Source organism: Camelus bactrianus, chromosome 29 (assembly GCF_048773025.1).
Source record: "Camelus bactrianus isolate YW-2024 breed Bactrian camel chromosome 29, ASM4877302v1, whole genome shotgun sequence".
Classification (NCBI taxonomy): domain Eukaryota; kingdom Metazoa; phylum Chordata; class Mammalia; order Artiodactyla; family Camelidae; genus Camelus; species Camelus bactrianus.
In genome coordinates, this window is record NC_133567.1 from 4,714,383 (window position 1) to 4,737,806 (window position 23,424).

Genomic DNA, 23,424 nt, shown 5'->3' on the forward strand with positions numbered 1-23,424 from the left:
TTTTCTCACCACTACATGAGCACCTAGGAGATGCAGACACATCATCTCTCTCACCTCTTGAAAAATGCCAGCATGGGAGAGCCTTAACCCTCAGGAGTTTTACTTTCTTATCTTTATTACGCTTTTCAAAACAGTTGTACCAATTATTGAAAAGATTAAAAAAAAACTTATCCTGGATGTTTAGATCCTTATTTGAAGACTTTCTCTGGGCGTCTGGTCCTCCACAGAACCAGAAACAGAAGTCATCATACTCATCCTTAAAAACTTAAAAAAAATTTTTTTTGAAATAACATTTATTATGAAGACTTCCAGGAGTACAACACAGAGTTGGCTGATTTTAAGGGAATTAATTTCCAGGTCTTAAGCAACACATGTACTCTTTCCTAAAATGATCTGAGACTAGCCTGTGCTCTGCTGGTTCTCCTTTCTCACTTTTTCTCATGATCACACCAGGCCTGTTGTACAAAAAATGGAGTGCTTCTTGCCCTTTTGGAATTGTACTCATATTTAGCCCTGGGATGCAAACACCTCCTGGGTAGCAGCTGGATTATTCTAGAATGGATAGCTCCCGAGGAAGAGCTGCGTGAGGATGAAGGAAAGCTAGCACAACACAAAGGGGGCGGTGCCTTTTCATCCGGGTGGCAGGCTCACCACAGCGCTTCCTGCCTTCTCTCTCTTAGAATTTAGAAGTGAAAATTTTCCACGGGAATGTGTGTTAACATTTTCGTTTTCAAATCTATGTCAGATTTTTTTTTTCTAATAGTGAGTATCCCTTTGCTTTGTCTCATTAGTTTGTCATTGAGGGTTGACTCTGTCCTTCCCAGGGCAGACATTCTCTAACAATGGAGAAAACTCAGAATATAGCTTCATGCTTATGATGAAAATATACTTAAAGTACATGAAATATTCAGTACACAGGAAATTGCATCTTTTAGGTTACTTACATTTATGATTTTTAAAAATACAGGAATACTATTTGATTTCCTCTTTGATTTCTTCAGTGACCCATTTGTTCTATAGTAACTATTGTTTAGCTTCATGTGTTTGTGGTTTTTGCAGTTTTTCTGTCCCCTGTAGTTGATTTCCAATCTTATACGGGTTGTGGTCAGAAGAGATCCGATATGATTTCAATCTTCTTAAATTTACTGAGGCATGTTTTGTGGAATAGCACATGATCTATTCCCTTGGAGAATGTGCACTTGAGAAGAATGTGTATTCTGCTGCTTTTGGACAGAACGTTTTGTATCTATTACATTTATTGGGTCTAATGTATCATTTAAGGCCAGTGTTTCCTTATTGATTTGCTGTCTGAATGATCTGCTTGTTGATGTAAGTGGCATGTTAAAGTTCTCTATTGTTATTGTGTTATTGTCAATTTCTCCCTTTATGGCTGTTAATATTTGCTTTATGTATTTAGGTGCTCCTATGTTGGGTGCATATGTATTTACAACTTTTATGTCTTTTTCTTGAATTGATCCCTTGATCATTATATGATGTCCTTCTTTGTCTCTTCTACAGTCTTTGTTTTAAAGTCTGTTTTGTATAATGCAAGTATTACTACCCCAGCTTCCTTTCAATTTCCATTTGCATGGACTATCTTTTCCCATACCCTCAGTTTCAGTTTGTGTGTGTCTTTAGATCAAGAGTGAGTCTTGGTCTCTTCTTCAAATCTGAATGATAACCTTGCCAGGTAGATTATTCTTGGTTGTAGGTTTTTCCCTTTCATCACTTTGAATATATCATGCCACTCCCTTCTGGCCTGCAGAATTGTTGCTGAAAAGTCAGCTGATAGTCTTATGGATGTTTCCTTGTATGTTACTAGTTGTTTTTCCTTTACTGCTTTTAATATTCTGTCTTCATCTTTAATTTTTGCTATTTCTAATTACAGTATGTCTTGGTGTATTCTTCTTTGGGTTGATCTTGTTTGGGGCTATGTGTGCTTCCTGACCTTTCCTAGGTCAGGGAAGTTTTCAGCTATTATGTCTTCAAGTATGTTCTCTTCTCCTTTCTTTCTCTATCTTCTCCTTCTGAGACCCCTATCATGTATGCTTTTATGCTTGATGTTGTCCCAGAGGTCTCTCAAACTGTCCTCATTTCTTTTTAGTCTTTTTTGTTGCTTTTGTTCAGCTTGATTGATTTCCATTACTCTGTCTTCCAGTTTGCTGATCCATTCCTCTGTATCATATAATCACTGTTGACTCCTTCTAGGGTATTTTTTATTTCAAAACTGTCAAATACATAATTTGAATGCCTAGGAAAATGATCAGTGTGTCAACTATGTCCTGGGAATGAGGTTGGCACTTTTGAAAGCCTCAATAATCCTTGGTAGACTGGAGTGCTTTAAGCATAAGGAGGAGTTCCAAATAGTTTCTACTCATAATACTTTATTTTATCACCACATTTGAGGTTGCAGCTACAGCTGTTTCCTCTCAGCTTCAGTCTGAACTTCACCTGCTTTGCTTTGCCCTATAAATGAAGCCATGCAAGTATCCAAACCAAGGTACTCAATAAGGGCAAATATCATGTTTGAAGATAATATTCTAGAAAAAAGCAGAGGAAAAAAAATCAGAATCCTTTATGAGAATTCGAAGAGATTTCTTTGTAAAGATTACTTTGAATTACACAAAGTGTGAGTTGTCATGATACATGCTGTGTGTGTGTCACTGATGAGAGGGATGTACAAGGAAACATCATGGCTCAGACACTGAGTGTGATCCAACATCCAGGGAGCTTTGAACAAAACCAATGCTCAGGCCACGATTTATCCATATGTTAACTCACTGTGTTCTGTGGAAAGACTGTGTATACCCTAATTTCCCAGACTACAAAGTGGTAGCAGAAACTAGAAAGAAAACCAAACCGATTAAAGCAGAATTTCACAGGAAGGGGAGGGAAGTAGGGCTCAGGCACTGGAGGTTTAAGGGACTCCAATGTACACTCAAGGTTGAGAACCATCACTTTAGTTCCTTGAAGACAGAGGAACTGTACTTTGCTCAGTTCTGCTCAACTCAGCTCAACTTAGACATTGATTGTGTGCATACTGTGTGTTAGGTCCTAAACCTGGAGCATGGAGCCAGAAACTGTCCTGTCCTCAGGGAGTGTGCGATTGAGCAAGGGGGACAGATGTCATACAAGCAGCCCGTAGGTGTGGCTGGTGCTCTAGAAGGCAGGGAGAGATGTGAGGGGATTCGGCATCAAGGACTTTGACCAAGCTCAGCAGCTCACACATCTTACGGGAGGATGAACAGAAGGTACTGCTGAGAACGTCCCATGTGCACACATGTTCAGTGAATGCATGGAGAGACCCATAGGTCACAAAAATATGTTAAGGAAGATATAAATTGTTAAGAAAGTGCTAGATTATTAATAACATCATTTTGTAATAGTTCATCACCAGTTGTGATTTCCACTCTGCTAGTGACCACAGCAGGGGAGGAGCACATCGTGATGTGATAAGAAATTAGGGTTTGTAATCAGATTTAAAACTTGGCTCCAGCACTTACTAGCTGTTTAATCCTGCAAAAATCACTTGTTTTCTTTAAGCCTCAGATTCCCTAGGTGTGAATAGGTGCATGCAAGGCTGTCTTGCAGAATTTGGCACATGTAGGCAGTTGGTGAATGTTGCATGTTGTTCTCTGTCCTCTACAGAGAAGACAGTGGGCCTGAGTTCCATCCACCCGTGGATACTCTGAACTCACAGCATGAACTTGCAGATGCTCTCTCACTAAAGGACATGAGGGACTTACCTAATATACTTACTGTTTTTCTGGCAACACACTCAGGTGTTTTTGCCCTTTGTTTTCAAAATAGAATTTCGCATTAGTTGAACTAAAAGAATTCACCAAAAAATTGGGGTCCTATTGTTTTTCTTGGGGTTAGTAATTTGTAAAGCCCAATAATTCTAAATTTTCTCCATCTCTGGAGTAACCAAGCAGAGCTAGCAATAGTTCAATAAACTGTCCTTGCTATTAGAACCTGAAGTTCTTCCTTTATCATGAAAAAATATAAAGTTGGCTTCTGGTGAAAGAGGTGGCAATGATGAGATAATTTGTTCACGAACAACTAAAATGATGGAGAAGCCATTATTAACTTACTGTTTAAGAAGCAATGCGAAATACACAAATTTGGGCATCATTAAGTACGTCTGCTCCTCTAAAATAGCATTTAAAACTTTTTCGGCCACATACTCCTTCTCCAGTATGGGCAACAGAAACGGATACCTGGAGTAAAAATAACAAAAGTTATATTGTCAGAGTGGTATTTTTTTTTTTTTTTTACTTTCATTATGAGCATTAATGATTACATTTTATATATCAAGTTATTAACGTATGTCTATGAATATGTAAACAAGATGTAAATAGTCAGAACTGCCTTGTGTTTTCCCACATAACCGATACTGGGACCAGAGCTATTACATACAACTTCCTGGAGTGAACATCCTGCCCTTTATTGATTTTCTGCTATGTGATGGTCTAGACATTTGGAAGGAGTTACTTTTAGATTTTCTTTGTACTTTTCTCTCTTTCACCCTAAACATCAAGTAATTTTATACTATTAAGAAGCAAAATTGCAAAAATCATTTTACCAAAATAAATCTCCTGAGCATGTATAATGTGTCTTTATTTTAGGTAGACTATTGTTAAACCACATTAGGCAGGATTAGATGTTTGTGAAGTCAGTTAGAGTTGAAATGGGATGAGCATGTAGTAAAGCTCCCGTTAGAAAGTACTTTGACATTTTATGCTTTTATATGATGCTTCTCTATTACTTGCACCACACCTCCTCAAAAGTTCTGTTTATCTCAGCTGATTCTTGAAAGCTGGTCAATTTCCTGTAATTAAATGTTGGTCATTAGTCTTTACATTTTTTTCTCCTAGAAGTTCCTTAGAACTATATAGCCAGAGGACTCCAATATTTATTAAAAAACAGTTTTCCAAAGGCATACAAATTGCTAACATGTACACGAAAAGATGCTCGATGTCACTAATCATCAGGGAAATAAAAAGCAAAACCACAATGAGACATCACCTCACACCTGTTAGAATGGCCGTCATCAGAAAGACAAGTGCTAACAAATGCTGGCGAGAATGTGGAGAAAAGGGAATCCTTGTATGTTGTTGGTGAGAATATAAATTGGGGCAGCCACTATGGAAAACCATATGGATGGTCCTCAGAAAATTAAAAATAGAGCTATCATGTGATCCAGCAATTTTGCTTCCGGGTATATATCCAAAGGAACTGAAATCAGGGTCTTGTAGAGAAATCTGCCCTCCCATGTTCATTGCAGCATTATTAACAGTAGTCAAGATGTGAAAATATCCTGAGTGTCTGTGGATGGATGAGTGGATAAGGAAAACTTGGTGTATACTTAAACCATATATATATAATAGAATATCATTCAGCCACGAGAAGGAAGGAAATCCAGCTGTTTGTGACAACTTGGATGAAACTTGGGGGCATCATGAAAGGTTAAACAGGCAGAGAAAGACAAATACTATGTGACATCACTTATATGTGGAATCTAAAAGAGCTAAACTCATAGAAACGGAGAGTAGAGTGGTGGTTACCAAGGCCTGGAGGTAGAGAGATGGGGAGATGTTGATCAAAAAGCACAAACTTTTGAGTTATAGTATCAGCCAGTTCTGAGGATCTGATGGACAGCATGGAGACTTTAACTAACAAATACTCTATCACATACCTGAATGTTGCTGACAGAGGAGATACTAAATATTCTCACTACAAAAAAGTAAGGGTAGAGGGGGCAGGGTATAGCTCAGTGGTGGAGTGCATGCCTAGCATGCATGAGGTCCTGGGTTCAATCCCCAGTCCCTCCGTTGAAAGTAATAAGTAGACCTAATTACCTCCCCCCTCCCCAAGCAAAAACAAACAAAAAGGAAATGGTAGTCATGTGATGAGATGGTGGTGTTAGCTAGTGCTATGGTGGTAATCATTTTTCCAATATATCAGATCAACACATTTGTTTGTCTTAAAGTGTTATATGCCAACTATGTCTCAGTAGAGCTAGAAAACGTACAGCCCCCACATCAGTGTTCCCTTCATCCTCTACCATCTTAAGGTTAGCAATCTTTATTTTTTCTAGAGGCTTTGTCTTTATCTTTCATGTGTGTAGGGACTCCAAGTGTACAACAGCCATCACTTAACATCACTGTTTTTGTTGGCTACCATGTCACCTTTTCTCGGCTGGTCACATTTATTCTGTGATCCCGATAATCTAGCTTTTATTCTTACCATCCTGGAGAGGGTGTTATGTTAACTTGGCAGAAAAAGTTTCTTAGCAAATGCAAAAATTCTCGTTTCTCAGATATATCAAAATATCTTCCCCACATATTTTAATCAGTCTTTCAAAATATTTTATCTTTTGGGTTGTTTTTACTTCAGTCATCTTTTTAGGAAAGAAATTATCTTCTCAACACTACAATTCTAAATATTATAATTACTTCTCACTGCCAACTTTTCTATTGTAATACTCTGAATGGCAATTTAGGTTTATGTTTTTACTATATGGTATGCTTCATAACCATATATTATCTTTAAATGGAATAAACTCATTAATTTAATATGCATTGAATTTTTTCTTTTACTAAATTAGATGCAATTTCTTTCTTTTCCTTTACTTTTCGTATTTCAAAACTTCAAAATGAAAAGATGATAATTGACATGCATTGGAAGATTATTTTAAGAGAAAAGATTACTGTAAGAGTTCACTTACTTGGTTGTACAGCCATCAAACATTCCAGTTTTGATGAAATACGGGCAAACGATAGTGGTTTTAATGTTACTTTTTTTTAGTACTCTTAATTCAATGTAGAGAGACTCTGCAAAGCCAAAAGCTGCAAATTTGCTTGCACAATAATCTGAAACAAAGTGAAGAGCTGTTAGTAATAGAATTTGACAAGTTAAGTTCTGGACTATTTTAAAAATTGAAACTCCCTCCCCTTCCTCTGGCTTAATTTTGGGGGCAAAGCATCACTGTTAAAGTCATCTTTGTGGTCACTCTACTCTTACAGCTCCACACTACCTACCCAACAACAAAATGAAAATTATTTCAATTTCTCTTAACTCAAGAAGACTACTGAGCCAATTGGCATATTCTTTTCTCTCTCTCTCTTTTTTTTTTTTTTAAGAGGAGACTACTTCCTCTTACCATTGCCATTTTAAATTGGGAAAAGGGAGGGAATTCTGGCATTGTAAATAGAGCCAAATGTACCAGAGGTTTCCCCTTGGTGCAGGAAGAGTTCTCTGTACCTCGGGAAACTCCTGATTTCTGTAAACTGGGGAGAACAAAGGCACATGGTGAAGTATTTACCTGATAGTCCATTGATGCCAACTATTCCTGCTGTACTTGAGATACAGACTAAGTGACCATGGTTGGCTTTCATCATGGCAGGAAGGAAGGCCTTATAAGTCTGGAAGGTATGAATACACTGCATTAGTATTTTATTCATTTATTATTTTATTTGCTCAATAAGTGTTTGATCAGTTTACAGACTCAACAAATATTTAACGTGTTATGACGTGTTAAATTCTGTGACAGTACAAAACAGTCACTGGTACCATGTATTCACTATCCTCAAGGATCTTAAAATTTATTATGTGTTAATCTATAGGACTTGCTTTTCCTTTTACGTAAACTATACCAATGGAATGAAATCAATGTTTTACATTTAGAGTTTGTTAAAAAACAAACATAAAACCTAATTTTTCTGGTATGCTGACCTCTTCCACATAGTTTTCAGGAATTTGTATTAAAATTTAATCACACTCACTTTCTTGGCTTCCCTAAATGAGATCCCCCCTCACCCCAGTGGATTGGCAGAATGGGAAAAACTGCTCAAGGAAAGGTGAGGGATTTCAGTTCAAGGAAAACATGCTCTGGTAAGTAGAAGTACCCTGGAATTGTCTGCCGTGATTAGATACATTCTTAGCTCTTTTGGTGAAACTGACCCGTTCATCCTCAAGTGAGGTATTAATTCGGTGCTCTGAGAGCCCGCAACAAGGAGAGGTTCCAGCTCCCTTACCCCAGCGCTTTCAGGAAACTTTCTCACTCTTTCTTATCCTGATACTGGGCTCCCTAATCTAACTTCTGTTTGGAAACATTACCCAAAACTTGAAATAAAGTAAAAAGATGATCAAATGGCTTTCAACATGCTAGAGCATTTTCTAATAACCCTGCCTGAGATTTACCTAACTCTCTTAGCAATGTAACTTTTTTTTTTTTTTACTAATAATTATTAGAACCAGGATGTTTCACAATCCTGTAAAGTTAGAGGTTAACATGTAGACAACAAATAGGTGTGACTTTTTTTTTTTTTGGTCTAATAGATAAGATAGTCTCAGAGGTAAGCGCTTAATGAATGATCTTATTTCAGCATTCTTTTTCATTGACTTTATAAATCCAAATTCCTCATATCATCAATTTATCGGCAGCGTTATTCTGCTGGTTCTCTCATAAATTAAATAACACCTTGACATACAATGCTCACCATCTATGAGATTTATGATTTTAACAACGTCAGAATTTTGTGTTAAGAGTTTTGGAAAGTCTGCCAAGATGTGCTTACCTACGAGGACCCGGTAGACCAGAGGGCAGCTACAGGATCAAAGAATATCACCTTTGTTTTTGAGATCTTTTTAGGCCTCACTAACCTTGTCCCAGAACTGTTGAACTGACTGATAAGCTTCTGCGTACATGCAGACAACTGGCCCCTTTTGACATTTCATATCCAAGCATGGTGGCATTTTATATGTCTGTCTCTTGTGGTTACATCTTCATTTTTCAGACATTAAAAATTAAAAAGTATTGTTGGATCAGTCATGACTGCAGGCTAGATGGAAGTAGCAAGAGCTGGCTGTTGTCTTTCAGCACATGTAAAAAAAATCCAACCTGAGCCCCAGAGGGCACCTGCAGGGCGATCTTCTGGTCGACCCTGTGGGAGTTCAGCTCTGGGAACCTGGTATGGATGTTTAGCTGTGGTGTCACTATGGGGGTCTGAAAGTTCATAAAACTCTCAAGAAGGTGACGTGGGGTAATAGAGATGAAGTTGCGTGTCAGTGTGACTTTTGATAAGGAATTTCAGGGGTTGAGGCAGTGAAAATCCCCAGGTTATGGTATGAGGAAGTTGTGACCTCTAGCTGTCTGGCATCTGGCTGAACATGGGTGAAATTAAATGGTGATTGGCACAAGCAGTTATCTACTCACAGAGATCTAACCAGTTGCAGGAGTTCAGTTTTGTTTTTTTTTTCTTTTACCCCTACAAGGGTTTTTAATTTTTTCAAATGTATCTGTAAGAGTATTTGCTTTTGAACCGGGGCTAAAGTTGCTACCATTTTTCTGTGTTTCCAATGGAGAAAAGTGTTCCTTCACAGAAGGAAAGTGACTGTTTCAAGGGTCTGTTTGTGTTTCGAGCCCCACGTATCAGTGGAAGGCTTGTTAAAGGACATTCTAGAAGATGAATTTATCATAAAAACCCATTATTTGTTCTCACTATATAGAGATCCACCATTAAAGGGAAGAAAAAGGAATGCAAATAAGTGTTGAGTGAGCGGTTAGCCATCAAAGATGTATGAAGGAAACTCTGGGAAAGCGTTTTCAACCAGGGAGCTCAATAGAGAATTACACGTGGGTCCAGGTTTACACATCACTCATAACAAGGCAAATCTGAACTGATGAGACTTGTTTGATAAATAGACCTGTTTTCACAGGTCTATTTATCACATGTGGGATGTAATACAAACAAACATCAGATTTGCTTGACTTCATTTTATAAATTTTTTCACCCTGGTTATGGGTCAGATAAGTTATCATTGTTTCCACAAAATATTTCAGGTTATGAAGAAGGCAAATATATGCTCAGTTAAATTGAATTACAACAAATAATGGTTTTATTGTTTTTTTTTAAAAAAGGAAAACTGGCGTTTTTGGAATTCAGACAGGTTTGCCAGTTCTTTGGACTTAGTTCTTCCACCTGCCCTGTCTTTTACAATTTTTTAACGTTATCTTTTCAACAACCCGTTAATGTCATCATTGATTGTTTTACTCTGAGGTGTCAATTTAAATGAGTTCAAGACTTCAGAATGATATTAAGTTGAGTAAATTTGTGAGAGGTCTTTGGTACCCCAGAAAATTTTAAAAGAAATTAGAATTCATGGAGCCAAGTTATGGAGTTACCTAGCACAGTGTGGCTTGTTTTTTAAAGATTGAATTGAGAAGTTAAGTTCAATGTGGCACAAACCTTATCTTCTAATATGACAATAAGGTTAAGTATATTTTAAAGTTATGGTTGAAAGCTAGAAATGATACTGCTATATGGCTATATGTATATTTTATATGTTTAATTCATACCATATTAATATGCATTTAAGTTAATAAGCAAAATAATTGTACGTATCATAAAGATGAGAGGCTTGGTAGCTTTAAATTGGCCGTAAGATATTCAGTCTGCTGTAAATAAGCGGTGTTAAAAGGCATTTCTTTGCCCTGTGTAATCTGCCCGGAGAGTGGGGGTTCTTACATTGTCAGATTAATCTGCGCCCTTTAGCTAACTTTTGTCATGCTATTGAATTGTTTAAAACAAAGAACAAAAACTTGTCACATCTGAAATCTCTGAAGTCCCAACAGGGGTGCTAGGAACAGTGAGGTATATTTGGCATGTTCTTCATTAGCTTAGCCCTACTTTAGGATCTGTCTTGAGAAAACATGGGGAAACACTGTTGAGTCAAAAAAAAAAGCAGCTCAACCTTTCTCAAGTAAATATATTAACACAAATATGTTTCCTCAGAGGTTGCACACCTGTGTGGGTGGTGAGAAGGGCTCTGGGGATTGGCCAGCTCTCTCAGTGCAGTAGGGAACCAAGTCTGTCTGAAATAGTCATGTGTTAACACCGCAACAGAGGTCTCTCTTTTCTTCAGCTGATATTTTTGGCTAGTGAAATAAAGTAATCACATCCGTTCAGTTTTGTCATCAGTAGGAAAGTTCTGGACTCCCCTCATCTTGCCCGAGGGCTCTGGTGTCAGGTGGAAGACACAGCACAGCAGGGCACTGAAAGTCATGCTGGAAGGGCTGCTTCAAGAAGCCGGCTTGTTGGTGCAGGCTCTCCCGGGGGCTGGCATTGCCACTGTGACGAGATCCCTGCGAGGCCACCCAGGGCTTAGCCAGGCCCCCTGGCCCCTTCAGTCCAGAAGTAGTTGACAATATGGCTTGGACAAATATGCGTAATGAAATTTACTTAGTCTAACCCGCATGTATCCAGACAGTCACGTCGTTTTATAGGTAGCCTGAGAGATGTTAATTGCCCTTGTGCACAAACCTACTTTGGGCAACAGGCAGAGTCTATTACACTGACCGTTTCTGAGTCCTCCCTCTTTCATGGCCACGTATTTATTTTCATGCGTTCAATACGAACCAGTCTTTTTAAAAACATCAGGGTATAATTGAGGAGATGGGTAGTGCAGCTAGAACACAGGTGTGTCATATTTAAGATGGTTTCATTTAGTCCGGTATGACAAGCCCACTTTTTTAGGGACAACGATTATATTTCATACGCAGAACCAATGCCTACTGAGCTGCCTTTCCAGGAAGCTGGACTGACACCTGTTCCATGGCCTTCAGAGCCCCTCCCAGCCTCATTGGTATTAAGGAAGGCCACTTCCTGGCAGGCCAGGGACCTTGGCAGGTTTGGGAGACCTCAAGAAAAAGAAATTCTGCCATAATGAAAAATACCGCAGGCAAAACTTGGTGGAGGCATTTCTTGGTTTTTGTTCCCTAGCCTTGGATAACGCCAGCTGACAAGAGCAGTAAAAGCAAGCAAACAAGCCAAGAAGCCTTTGGGCTTTTATGGAGGTGCACGTAGGCACCTTCCATAATCTTCAGGTGGAAGTTAATTCTCTGATTCTACTGTCTCTCTGATGAGCTGGGGGCATTCCACAAGAAGACTGTGTGTGTCTATTAATAATACCTTTTACTTACCTTGTATTCTAACTCTGTAAATGAACCAAACCAAATAGAATAGTAAACATGGTGTAAAGGTACAAATTCAGAGACTGCACTAGAACTGGGGATGCCCCGGAACCACTGCATGAGAGTCAGGAGAAAGAAAACTCCCGTCGGAAGGACAGCTTGTGCAAGGACCCTCATCTGGAAAGAGCCTGATGAGCTCTGGGGTCCCGTCAGGACCCGTGGAGAACAGGACACCAGCAGAAAGTAGAGAAAGTGAGAGGCAGGGGGCAGGTGAGTGAGGACGTTAGCACTTCACGTAGGGGCTTACCGGCCGCGATAGGTGATTGTGTGCTAGTCTAAGTGCATGCGAATCCTCTGAACACTTCTGAGTAGGAGAGTGAGACGATTTAGTTAGTTGTTTCAAAGATCCCTCTGCTCCTGTATGAAGACAGGTGGAAGGTGCCAGCACTGAGAATGGAAAGCCATGATGAGCTGCATTTGAGAGGGGACGTCAGCTTGGACCAGAGGCTGGCAGCGGGGAAGGAGAGGAATGAGTGTACTTGAGCATGTTATATAGGAAGAGCCGGGGAGTTGCACATAAGGGAAGGGGGAGAATGCGGGCTGGCTTCTAGGTTTGTGATGTGATTAGAAATGGGTGCAACGTGGCTCTGTTTGCCAACATGGTATTTCCCCTTCCCCAAGGAAGTTTTGGGGTGAGCTGGGAGGGGGAAAATCGGTGATTTTTGTATATGTTTATGAAATACTGTTGGATGTCAAGCACTGTGCTAGATGCTCAATAAATATTGGTTGAAAAAGGTTTGTTGGGCTCCAATCGGGATTCCCAAAAGAAGATTGAGAAAGTAGTTCTGAGGACCTCAGAGAGTGGGTGTAGAAGCAGGGAGTGGAAAGGAGGAGGAGCCTCAGTACGTACGGCAAGCCCATCCCAAGGGCCTGTCCTCAGAGCCCCAGAGGACAGGCTCATGCCCACCTGTGCCTCATGCACCCCGTCACCCCGTCCCTGCTCATCCCCTTCTAGCTTCAAGTGTAAGCCCTCCCAGCGGAGAGTCCCCTGGGAGCTCAAGTTTCCTTTGGCCTCCTGTCCGTTTTCTGGAGTTGCTTTATCCAAGACAGTAGCCTCTAGGCTTATGTGGCTATTTAAATATAGATTCAAATGAGTTAAATTACATAAAGTTAAGAATTTGGTTCTTCGGTCCCACTAACCACAAGTGCTCAATGGCCACGAGCGGCCAGTGGCTGCCATACTGGGAGGCACAGAAAAAGGGCATTTCCGTCATCACAGACAGTTCTAGTGGCCAGCCCTGGTCTGGACGCTTCAGCCCTCAAGAGACACACTCCTGAGTTATAGATTTACTCATTCTTTTGCTGTAAAGAGTCTTTCCCTTCTCTCTTGCTTCTTCCTTCTATAATCTAGGACCATCCCTTGGGTAAGTCATTTAAGCCCTTTGAGCCTCTGTTTCCTTATTTGTAAAATAGTAATAAAATGGCATTATGGCTACCACATGCAGGAAAAGAGCTTAGAGTCGTACTTGGCATACAGTAAGAACTCAGTAAGTGTTGATAATGATTCCTCCTGCTATTGTTTCCTTTTTTATGATACCCAGTTGTGCAAGGACATAAACCACCACTCTGAAAATAGCCCCCCTCTCTCAAGCACCTCTTTTACTCATGAACAAAATTAAATCTTTCTTGTGTAATGGCTGCCATGTTCTGCTTGAATTTTGGTAGGAAGATTTCTAGCAACCTACTGAGTCTTGGGACCAAACTGGAGAGGGTAGAGGGAAGAGCCTTGCCCTGAGAACGTGGAGCAGGGCGAGAACAGGGGAACAGAGCCGAAGGAGTGGGAAGGTCACACCGGGCAGGATGAGGGTCTATTCAGTCTGTCAGTGGAAACTCACAGATGGTATATTGACACATGCATGGCTGACAGGTAGTTTTCAGAAATACATGAAGTTTTCATATTCATCAACAAAAGAAAATGAAAAAGAAAGAAGACTTACCCAGACGTGAGACAGGGCATTTACAAGAAACGATCTTTCCACCATGTCATCTGGAGTATTGAGGAACAGCTTTCCCGTTACCACCCCGGCGTTGTTAATGAGAATGGTCACATCGCCCACTTCCTTTTTAACCTGGGCAGAAGTGGGACAGACATCACTTCACTTGGGATGTTACATTTTGATATTTATTTTTCCAGATCATCATTTTTTTCTCATTTTATTCAGGTGGTTTCTTTAAACCTAGGTATTTTATCTTGTGCATAGAAATTCAGCAATTTTAAAGTAACTTTTTATTGATTATATAAAAAAGAACACACATTGACTTGCCAGTTTTCCTTAAAGGATTTTAATTTTTTGTGTGGAGATGACCTAATACTGCAGTGTGTTTTCCCTGTCTCCTCTTTCTGGGATGCCATTGCCCTGTCTTGCTGGAGACAAATGCCAAGGGTGACATCAGGTTCTGTCTCCCTGAGTGCCTCTCAGTGTCTTCCTTTGGATGGCAGTTGGGTCTCCCTCCAGCCTAGTGTGTGTGACAGTCTCTCTGTAGGTGACTCCTCTGTGACCATGTGCAGGAGCATATCCTGTCCCTCTGGGATGTGGCCAGGGCTGGACACCAAGACATTCCAAACATGGGTGTGTTTGATCTGCTGCCCAGAGGCCTCTGTGAGCCTGTGACCTCTGCCCAGAGGACCTTCCCAAATCTAGTTATTGTCTGTGGCTGATGTTTCTCTGGTGTTTCCATAGCTGCTGCTGCTGCATCCTGAGGGCTTCCCTTCACCCTTCCCTTCTCAGCTGCCTGCCTCACCTGCTTGCAGAGTCCAGAGTATACTACCTGCTCTGTCCAGGGGAAAGCGTGCTTCAGGAGAGGCTACAGGGGCTGCTCTTCTCTTTTACCATTTCGTCTTAAATTATGGCTTTGTAAGTGACATTGATAAAGCTGACCCAGGGGCAAAGCACGATTCATGTTCAAACAATGATTTTTTTTTTTTTTGCCCTGAACTGGATCTTTTGTTGCTGTTACAACAATTTGTTTTGTTTCCAAATAGGAAGCACTACCTGCCTTGACTTAATTTTCTCATTCCTGGTTTGTGCACTACTGTGTGCTGAGCCTTCCAGGTAATATGGTGGGGACATCTGAGGTGTGTGTTGCTCCTGACGTGGCTAAGTTGAACAGGCTATGAAAGGGAGGGTTACTATTGCTGAGCTGATGTTGGGTTGAGCAATGAGAGACTCTCCACTTTGGAAAGAGGCACGATGTGGGCAAACATCCAGGAGATGGAAGAACATCCCATTGGCTTGATGAGGGAATCAGCGTGAGTAGGTGCTTGACCTCAGACGAACTTGGGGAAGGAACATGAGCCTAAGAAGGAGGGAGACTCTGGTGTAAGACATTCTTGAATATTTCAGAAAACCTAATGGTCACTGTCATCCCATCCAAGAAGATCCTTGAGTCTTAGGGACCTCAGAGCTAAGAGGGGCTTTATCCAGGTAATGGGATTTAATTTTCATTGCAACTGAGAGTTTAGGAAAGCATTCTCATCCCATGTTATAGATGAGGAAACAGAGGTTCTGAGAAGTTAAGATTTTGCCAAAAGTCCCACAGCTTTTGAAGGGAATAACTGATTCACAGCCAATTTGGATTCCCACACAAAGGAGCAAAAGCTCTTTTCACCTGAATTTTCTGCTCTGTAGCTGAAATGATTATTGCTGTAACAGACAAATCTCTCCTGTGTGAACACGCACACACACACACATTAAAAAATATTAATAACTGACTGGAACTGGATTATTGGGAATAAAGTGTGAACCTGGTTATCCTAACAAAAATAATTTATTTGTGTGCTGGATTTCTACGGTGGAGATGAGAAGGTGACCTCAGTCTAATTTGGGGCATTTAATTACTGAAGTCCTTTAGAATGCTGGTACTGCCGTTCAACCCTCCTACAAATTTCAGGGAATTAGGTAAAGCCTCTGGTTTGTTGAAATTCTGGTAGAAGAGTCTAACGCTAGTATTTGGGTTTCTTGGGAGGCGATAAGTAATTGAAATTAAACAGAAGAGCAGATAAAATAGTTGACTTAGAAGAATTCTATTTATAGGACTGTGAGAAAAGAAGACAAGGCTAAGATATATTCAAATGGGGAAAAGATCATTGTTGGTTAACATTTTTAGCCTGGTTTTCTACTAGACAGCAAGAAAATTGTAAACAAGGAGAGACAGGTTGAGCGCGCTGGGGATTCCAGTGCTCTTGGTGGGAGGAGGAGGATGTGAGGGGTCTTTTCGCCGCTGACACGTTTGTTGGTCACTGTTGGGGATGCCCCACCCCCGTGCTGGGTGGGTGGAGTGCTCCCTCCTCCTCAGTTTCCTCACTTGTAAACGGGATGATAATAATGCTACTCTCCCACGTGGGCTGTGCTGTGTCGACGGAATGAGCTGTCATGTGCATGAAGTGCTTGGAATAGCAGCTGCTGTAATACGGTGTTCTGTCGGGTTCTGTCTTCACCCAGTTTTGAGGTCCTGGCTAGAGGCCTGTCACTTTCCCTTCTTGATCAGTTGATTAAGTTCACACCCAAAGCATCTCCCTTACTGGGTTCTCACACTGTAGGCTGTTGTACCTTTGTCCTAATTGCCCCAGGGCCAGGTGCCAGATGGCCAGGGACCGCCTCTGTGCTCCAGATCCTCCTGAAATGGTCAGTCCTAAGCTTGCTGGCCCTGCCTCACCTGTTCCTACTTGTAGAAACCACAGGAAAGGCACTTGTCCTCATCTGCCCCTCTTCTCCACCTCCTGACCTGCCTGGTGTTTCTCTCGGTGGCCCTGTGTGGCATGGAGTGCTGTGTTCTCAGGAACCTGTGAGTCGAACAAACCCGTGGCACTCTTTCTAGTTTCTCTCTCTTTATCTGCATGTTTGGCTTCACCACACCTCACCCAAGGCATATGGGTAAAACACCGCTCAGAATCTTGACCATTGTTGTTAGAGGACATGGTAACTACACAATAAATAGCTGTTGTTATTAATACCTCTATCCATACTTAGTGTGAAATTAGAACGAATGTAAGTAGGCTAAATCTAAGAGGAAGTTTAGTCTAGAAACATCCTAAATGCTTTTGCCCTGTCCTCCGTACTTTCCACCATCAGCACAGGATGACAGTGGATGTCTCTTGGAGCCACACAACACAGACAGTTAAGTGCAAGCCGGACGTCATCTTGAAGACCGTCTAGTCCAGTCTTTCCATTTTACTGATAAAGACCTGGGCCCTGGCGAGGACAGGGAGCTAAGTGGAATTTGCACAACCAGTGAGCAGCAGGGCAAGGGTAAGTCCTCGTTTCTACTGACCTCTGAAGGCAAATGAGTCACAGAAAAGAGGGGTGGGCAACAACTCAAAAGGCTCATGCAGTTCCCATCGGTGTAGTTCTCTTTCGTTTCGGTGTAGTTCTCTGCGGAGGCTACAAGGCCTGGTTTCTGACATGCAGAATCAAGCAAGAGGCACACAGAGATCTGGGAAGAAGTTTGTGACAAACGTCTCTAGTAAAAACACCTACTAGATGCAGTGTTTTTCTCGGACACAGAAGCCAAGGAGAATACCAATCAGCTTACCTGGTCAGCAACTCTGTAGATCTCTTGCCTATTGCTACAATCACACGTGTAGGCAAATGCTTTTACACCCTCCTTCTCTTTGACCATTCTACATGTTTCCATGTTGCCTTCTTCATTAATGTCCCATAGAACTAAAATGGCTCCAAGACTGGCAAATTTTATGGCCATCAGCCTCCCGAGTCCACTTCCGGCTCCTGTTATAAGGACAATCTCTCCAGCAACATCCTTCTTCTTCTTGGGAATTATCTTGTAAAATAAAGATTCTAAAAAATAGTATAGAAATTTTCCCAAAAATACGGAGGTGTGCCAAATCATATCCATGTTGATTCACTGAATAAAGGAATGTCCTAATAAGGAAAAAGGTAACTGATAAATTCATTGAATTATCACAACAATTGCACACATAATGTAGTTGGTCCGAGGGAACTTCTTTTTGAAACATTAATTCTCCAAAATACATATTTCTGCAACAACCGCTACAATCAATGACTTCTTACATTATGTAAATAATGGGTATGAAAATATTTTATGTCAACTAGAATCTTTCCAACTTATAGGGCACTTTCCTAAATGTAATCTAATTTGACCTACAGGTGGATCACAGATTACTAGGAGAGCTTCATAGTCAAAGGCATAAGGTCTTTGAGTATTGGCTTGCCCAGTATTATGTGACTTGTAAATCAAGGCTTTTGATTCTCAGTCTGGTCATTTTTCTATTATGTGAACTCGATTAATGATCTCACATCTAATAAAAATTTGCTTTTCATTAGGAAGTTGTCCAGTAATATAGAAACAGTATTTATTGTAACACGCATAAAGGCTTTTTATGTTCTCACCTGATCTTTAAAATATCCCTCTGAGAGAGTCAAATCAGGAACAATGATTCCTAGTTTACAGTGAGGACCTGAGACAAAAAAAGATTCGGTAGATTTATTCCAGGTCACATGGCCAGCGAATAAAATGGGAAACATCAGGAACATGGACAGGGGTCCCTGAATGTCCAGGCCTTTACCATTGGAACAGGCTTCTCCTGGAGCTAATATGTCGTTTTCTCAGACTCACCCAAAGTCAGCCAAGTGAGAAAAAGCGGAAAAGAAGAGACATTGGAGATGATAACAGAATGACCTCATACCCCTCTTTGGGAAATGGCACTAAGCTGTGCTCAGAGAAACCGGCTCTCAGCAGCGGGCACCTAATATTTTCTCCTGAGTGGGCAAAGGACCTAGATCTTACCTGCAGAAACACGGCACTCCAGCAGTGCAAGGGTCCTTCCAGGGGACGGAGCGTCAGCGCTCAGGTCAGTGTCATGAAGCCGTCTCTTAAGTGAGTTTTGGCTTTATGCGTCCTCCCACACTTTCTGCTGTCTCTATAGGCGTCAGAAATAGCAGTGTCACCTGTGAGAATGTGTTTGCATTTCATCCATATTATCATTTTGGCAAAGGGTCACATACATCTGAAACTTTCAACTCCCACGGTGGCCTGGAGGGAAGGAGTGTCCTGTGAAGGTACATGTGTGTTTATCATGATTTGGAGGTGTCAGCCCTCCCGTGGGTGTCCTGGAATCTTCTAGCTCAATTGGGAAAATTGAAATAGTTACCAACCTATCTCAACAACCTGATGATCAGGATACATTATTTTCCCCAAGTTTTTATTGTGAAAAAATTTCCAACACTCATAAAACTGAAGCATAGGTAAGTGTTCCAAGAGCCTACACGCAGACAATTTTAACATTACCGTATTTGCTTTGTGTCCCCTCCACTCTTTGGGCGATCATTTCAGTGTCAGTTGCAGATACGACCTTTAACTGCAATTACCCAGCACTCATCTCCTAAGAAGGAAGCTATCCTATAAAATCATAATATAATGATTATACCTCACAAAATTAATGTTAATTCTGCAATGTCATCTAACGTTCATGTGTATTTAAATTTCCCCACTTGTCCCAAAGATCCACTTAAGTTTTTTATATGCATTCAATAACTTTCTTCCCAGGATAGCTCTCATCATCTCAGACGTTTTTGAAAAATATATATGTCACTGACTTTTTGAAACGTCTAGGCCAGGTGTCTTATAGAATGCCCTATAATTCTCTATTTGTCTGATTTTCCTCATGGTGTCATTTTACTTGACCTCCATCCCCTGTATGTTTTTTTGAACTCTAAGTTAGATTGAGAGCCTTGATTATGTTCAGATTAAACATTTTTGGCAAGAAAACATCCTGCGTGCTGTTGAACACTTCCTACTGCAGCCTGCCGCAGTGTCTGGTGTCAAGCTGGTCCACGGTCAGTGATGCTAATTCAGTCCCCAGGAGAAAGCGGCACCGCAAGCTTTCCCCGCTGAAAAGGCATATTTCCTCTTTACAGTTCCTGAGAGGGTGGTCTGTGGGATGGCATCCAGGCACCTTGGGACTATATTGCTTCCCACAACCTTTTACCTAATGCTTTTTAAAAATACGTAGATCTTAACTTTTAGAGCAGTTTTAGGTTCATACCAAAATTGAGCAGAAAACAGTTTCCACAGACTCCTGCACACCACGTCCCCCGCTGTCAACATTTGCAGCACGCACTGCGTGTGTCACACCTACTGCACCTACCCTGACATGTCATGTCAAGTTCATAGTTTATGTTAGGGTTCATTCTATTCTGGGGTTTTGACAGATGTATAATGACAAGTATCCACTATTAACAGTACCATCCAGAGCAGTTTTTCTGTCCTAAAAATCCTCTGTGTTCCACCTGTTCAGCCCTCCCTCCTCCAACTCCTGGTGGCCCCTGGTCTTGTTACTGTGTTCGTAGCTTTGCCTTTTCCAGAATGTTGTAGAGTAGGGATCATGTCGTAGTCTGTGGTCTTTTTGGATTGGCTTCTTTTACTTAGTAATATGTATTTGTTTCCTCCTGTTTTTAATGGCTTGAGAGCACATTTCTCTTTATTGCTGAATAGTATTCCAGTGTCTGGATGTACCACAGTCTATTTATCCATTCACGCACTGAAGGACATCTTACTTGCATCTTAGTTGGCAAATATGAGTGAAACTGCTAAAAACATCTGTGTGTAGGATTTTTTTTGTTTGTGTGTGTGGACATAGAAGTTTTCAACTCCTCTCAGTAAATACCAAGGAGCAATGGTCTGCTGGATTAGTGAAATGAGCATCTCGTTACTTCATTAGACAGTTACATTTTTCCATTTATGAATAGTTTAAATACACCTAATATATCTAATATTGACATCATTTTTGTATGAGTAAATAATTGTTAAGTGTTACAGAATGATGATTTTTTAATTCCGTCATTCCTTCTACATCGTTAGCTAGCTTTCTTCCATCAAGATCTGTCTTTACTTGGTTTCTCTAAAATACAGTACCTCCTGGGAATGCTTACGTATTTCTCTTTAGTTACTGATTTTCTAAGTAAGGAGTTGGTTTATTAAGACGCCTCATAAAGAGGCTGTTTTGGAGTTCTTGCTTTTTTTTGACTGAACTATTTATTGAGATAATGGTAGAGTCACATGCACTTGATATAAATAATACTGAGAGATTCCTGTGTACCCTTTACTGAGTTTCTTACAGTGTAAACTGCAGTACAGTAACATAACTGAGATACTGACATTAATACCTCATCTTACTCAGATTCCCCTAATTTTGTTTGTACTCATTTGTGTGTGTGCTTGTGTATTTAGTCTTACACAGTTTTCTCACATGTATTTACACCACAGCCAAGACACTCACTACAAGGATCCCTTGAATTGCCCTCTTGTGTACACACTCCCCACAACCCCACACTGTCGGTGTCACGATATCATGTACACATACCCGCCATATGCGGAGAGAGCTGATGGCTACTCTGTTTATTAATTTTTATAAAAGGGTTTATATAGGACATGCATGATGCCTCACATACCATCTAAGTTATAACAGTGTTAATAATCTTAAGCCATTTAGGTTCCCAGGCTCCTGCAGTAAGCACAGGATGTTACATGATCAAGGACAGATTGTTTTAAAGTTCGTCACAAAACTTCATTAAGTAGGCCATCTCTTATCCAGCCAGCTACGTGACATTTCTCACAGCTTGTTTTATCAGTTTAGCCCATGGATTATTCTCTAGAGCCTTCAGGCGGGGGTCTACACACACCCCGTCATCTCTTCCCGACCCCTACCCCCGCCAGTCACAAACCTGTTCTCCATTTTTAGAATGCTGTCATTTCAAAAATATCGTATCAAGGAAGTCATACGGTATGTGACTTTTGGGGACTGTGTCTTTTTTCTAACTCAGCGTAATTACCTAGTGCTTCAAGTTGTCACATGTATCAATAATTCACGCTCTCTTATTTTGGGGGATTATTTGGAATGCATACCTTTTCATTGATTAAATGCACTTAAATTAACTAAACTCATTATTATTTTTGGTGCTGAAGCTGTCATAATTTTGATATGTGGAATCACCTTCCAACTGGTGCCTGAACATTTTTTATACAGTCCTTTCATTTTAAAACAATCAGTTTATTTATTAAATTATGCCATTATTACCAAAAAGTCCATGTCATAAATGTACGGTTCAGTGGAACTTCAGAAATGATGCAAAGTTGAGATCAGGAGAATGAAAATGACCGGCCCTCCAAAATCCTTTGTGTGCCCCCTTCCAGTCACTATTCCCCCCCACACAACTGGCCTGACACCACAGATTAGTTTTGGCTGTTTTGGGACTTGATGTAAATGGAATTTCACAGCATGTGTTTTTGTTGTTGTTCTTTCTTCTGTTGCTCAGCATTGTGTTCATGAAGTTCATGTTGCTTGTAGTGGTTGTTTGTTCATTTTCATTGCAGTATAATATTCAATTGGGTTAATGTACCATTGTGCTATCGATGGACACTTCAGTTACTACTAGGTTTGGATACTACAAACAATACTATGAACATTCTTATATGCATCTTTTGGTGCACATAAATATAAATTTCTGTTGGATAAAAACCAGGAATGGAATTGCTAGATCAAAGAGCATGTATATCTTTGGGTTTAGGAAATAGTACCAAAGAGTTTTAGAAGGAAATTGTACCAATTTAGACATTTGTCAGCAGTGGATGAGAGTTCCAGCTGCCCCATATCCTGACAACCACTTGGCATTGTCTGTCTTTTAAAATTTAGCCATTCTGGTAAATACAGGCAGTCCTATCTTTGTAGAGTTCTGATACTCATGACTTTTAGCTACCACAGTTTAGTTACACCAGTCCCCCAAAAACATTGTTCTAATTTCAGTTACCGTGGGATATCAACTGCATAAAGCAGACTTGGCTGCTAGCTTTTTAGTGTGAAAATGGTTACATAAATAACAGATGCACATCGTGATCTGTGACTGATCCTGCCTCTTCTTTCATAGTCTGTTGGAGACGGGTCACTGTGTGTATCTAGGATTCAGTTCCCCTGTAGACAGCAAAGTGTGTTGTTGTGTCACCTCCTTGTCTCCCAGTGATAAACCCACATGATTTTTTATATAAAAAGATAATTGACAGAATTGTCCAAAAGGATTAGAGTACAACAAAGGAATGAAAACTGATAACCTCAAAATAAATTTCGATGTGATTAGAAGATTTGAAATTGATGAGAGTAAAGTGAAGGTAGGATGGACCGAGGCCTTTGTGGAGCTCGGTGCAAACCGTATTGAAATGGTCTGTGAATATAAAGACAAGGTAGAGAGCCTCTTTCAGCTTAAATTGCACTGTGGGTAGAAGGCTGCATATGATCGCAATGCAGTGTTTACTTCTACCTTGGATTGAAGACTGCAGAAAGGAAAAAGTCAATCACTTTGGCCAGCAGGCAAGTCAAAGTGTTGAAGTTAGTTGCCACATTGAAAGAAAACAGTGAT

At 40.5% G+C, this 23,424-nt stretch overlaps 1 protein-coding gene across 2 annotated transcripts; it reads right to left on the reverse strand.

Annotated features, from left to right (window-relative positions):
* Positions 1-303: 303 nt before the first annotated feature.
* Positions 304-18,935, reverse strand: LOC105081526 (short-chain dehydrogenase/reductase family 16C member 6). Of its 2 annotated transcripts, XM_074354950.1 has the most exons (8): positions 18,803-18,935; positions 18,406-18,473; positions 17,570-17,916; positions 13,975-14,106; positions 7,328-7,427; positions 6,731-6,875; positions 4,095-4,220; positions 304-2,540 (listed from the first exon to the last, which is right to left on the reverse strand). In XM_074354950.1, exons 3-8 carry the CDS (start codon positions 17,888-17,890, stop codon positions 2,414-2,416), a joined length of 951 nt encoding a protein of 316 aa, XP_074211051.1. In that variant the 5' UTR covers positions 17,891-17,916; positions 18,406-18,473; positions 18,803-18,935; the 3' UTR covers positions 304-2,413. The 2 variants fall into 2 exon arrangements, with proteins under 2 accessions (XP_074211051.1, XP_074211052.1); XM_074354951.1 differs by lacking the exon at positions 18,406-18,473 and having other exon boundaries at positions 18,803-18,910.
* Between the last annotated feature and the right edge of the window lie 4,489 nt (positions 18,936-23,424).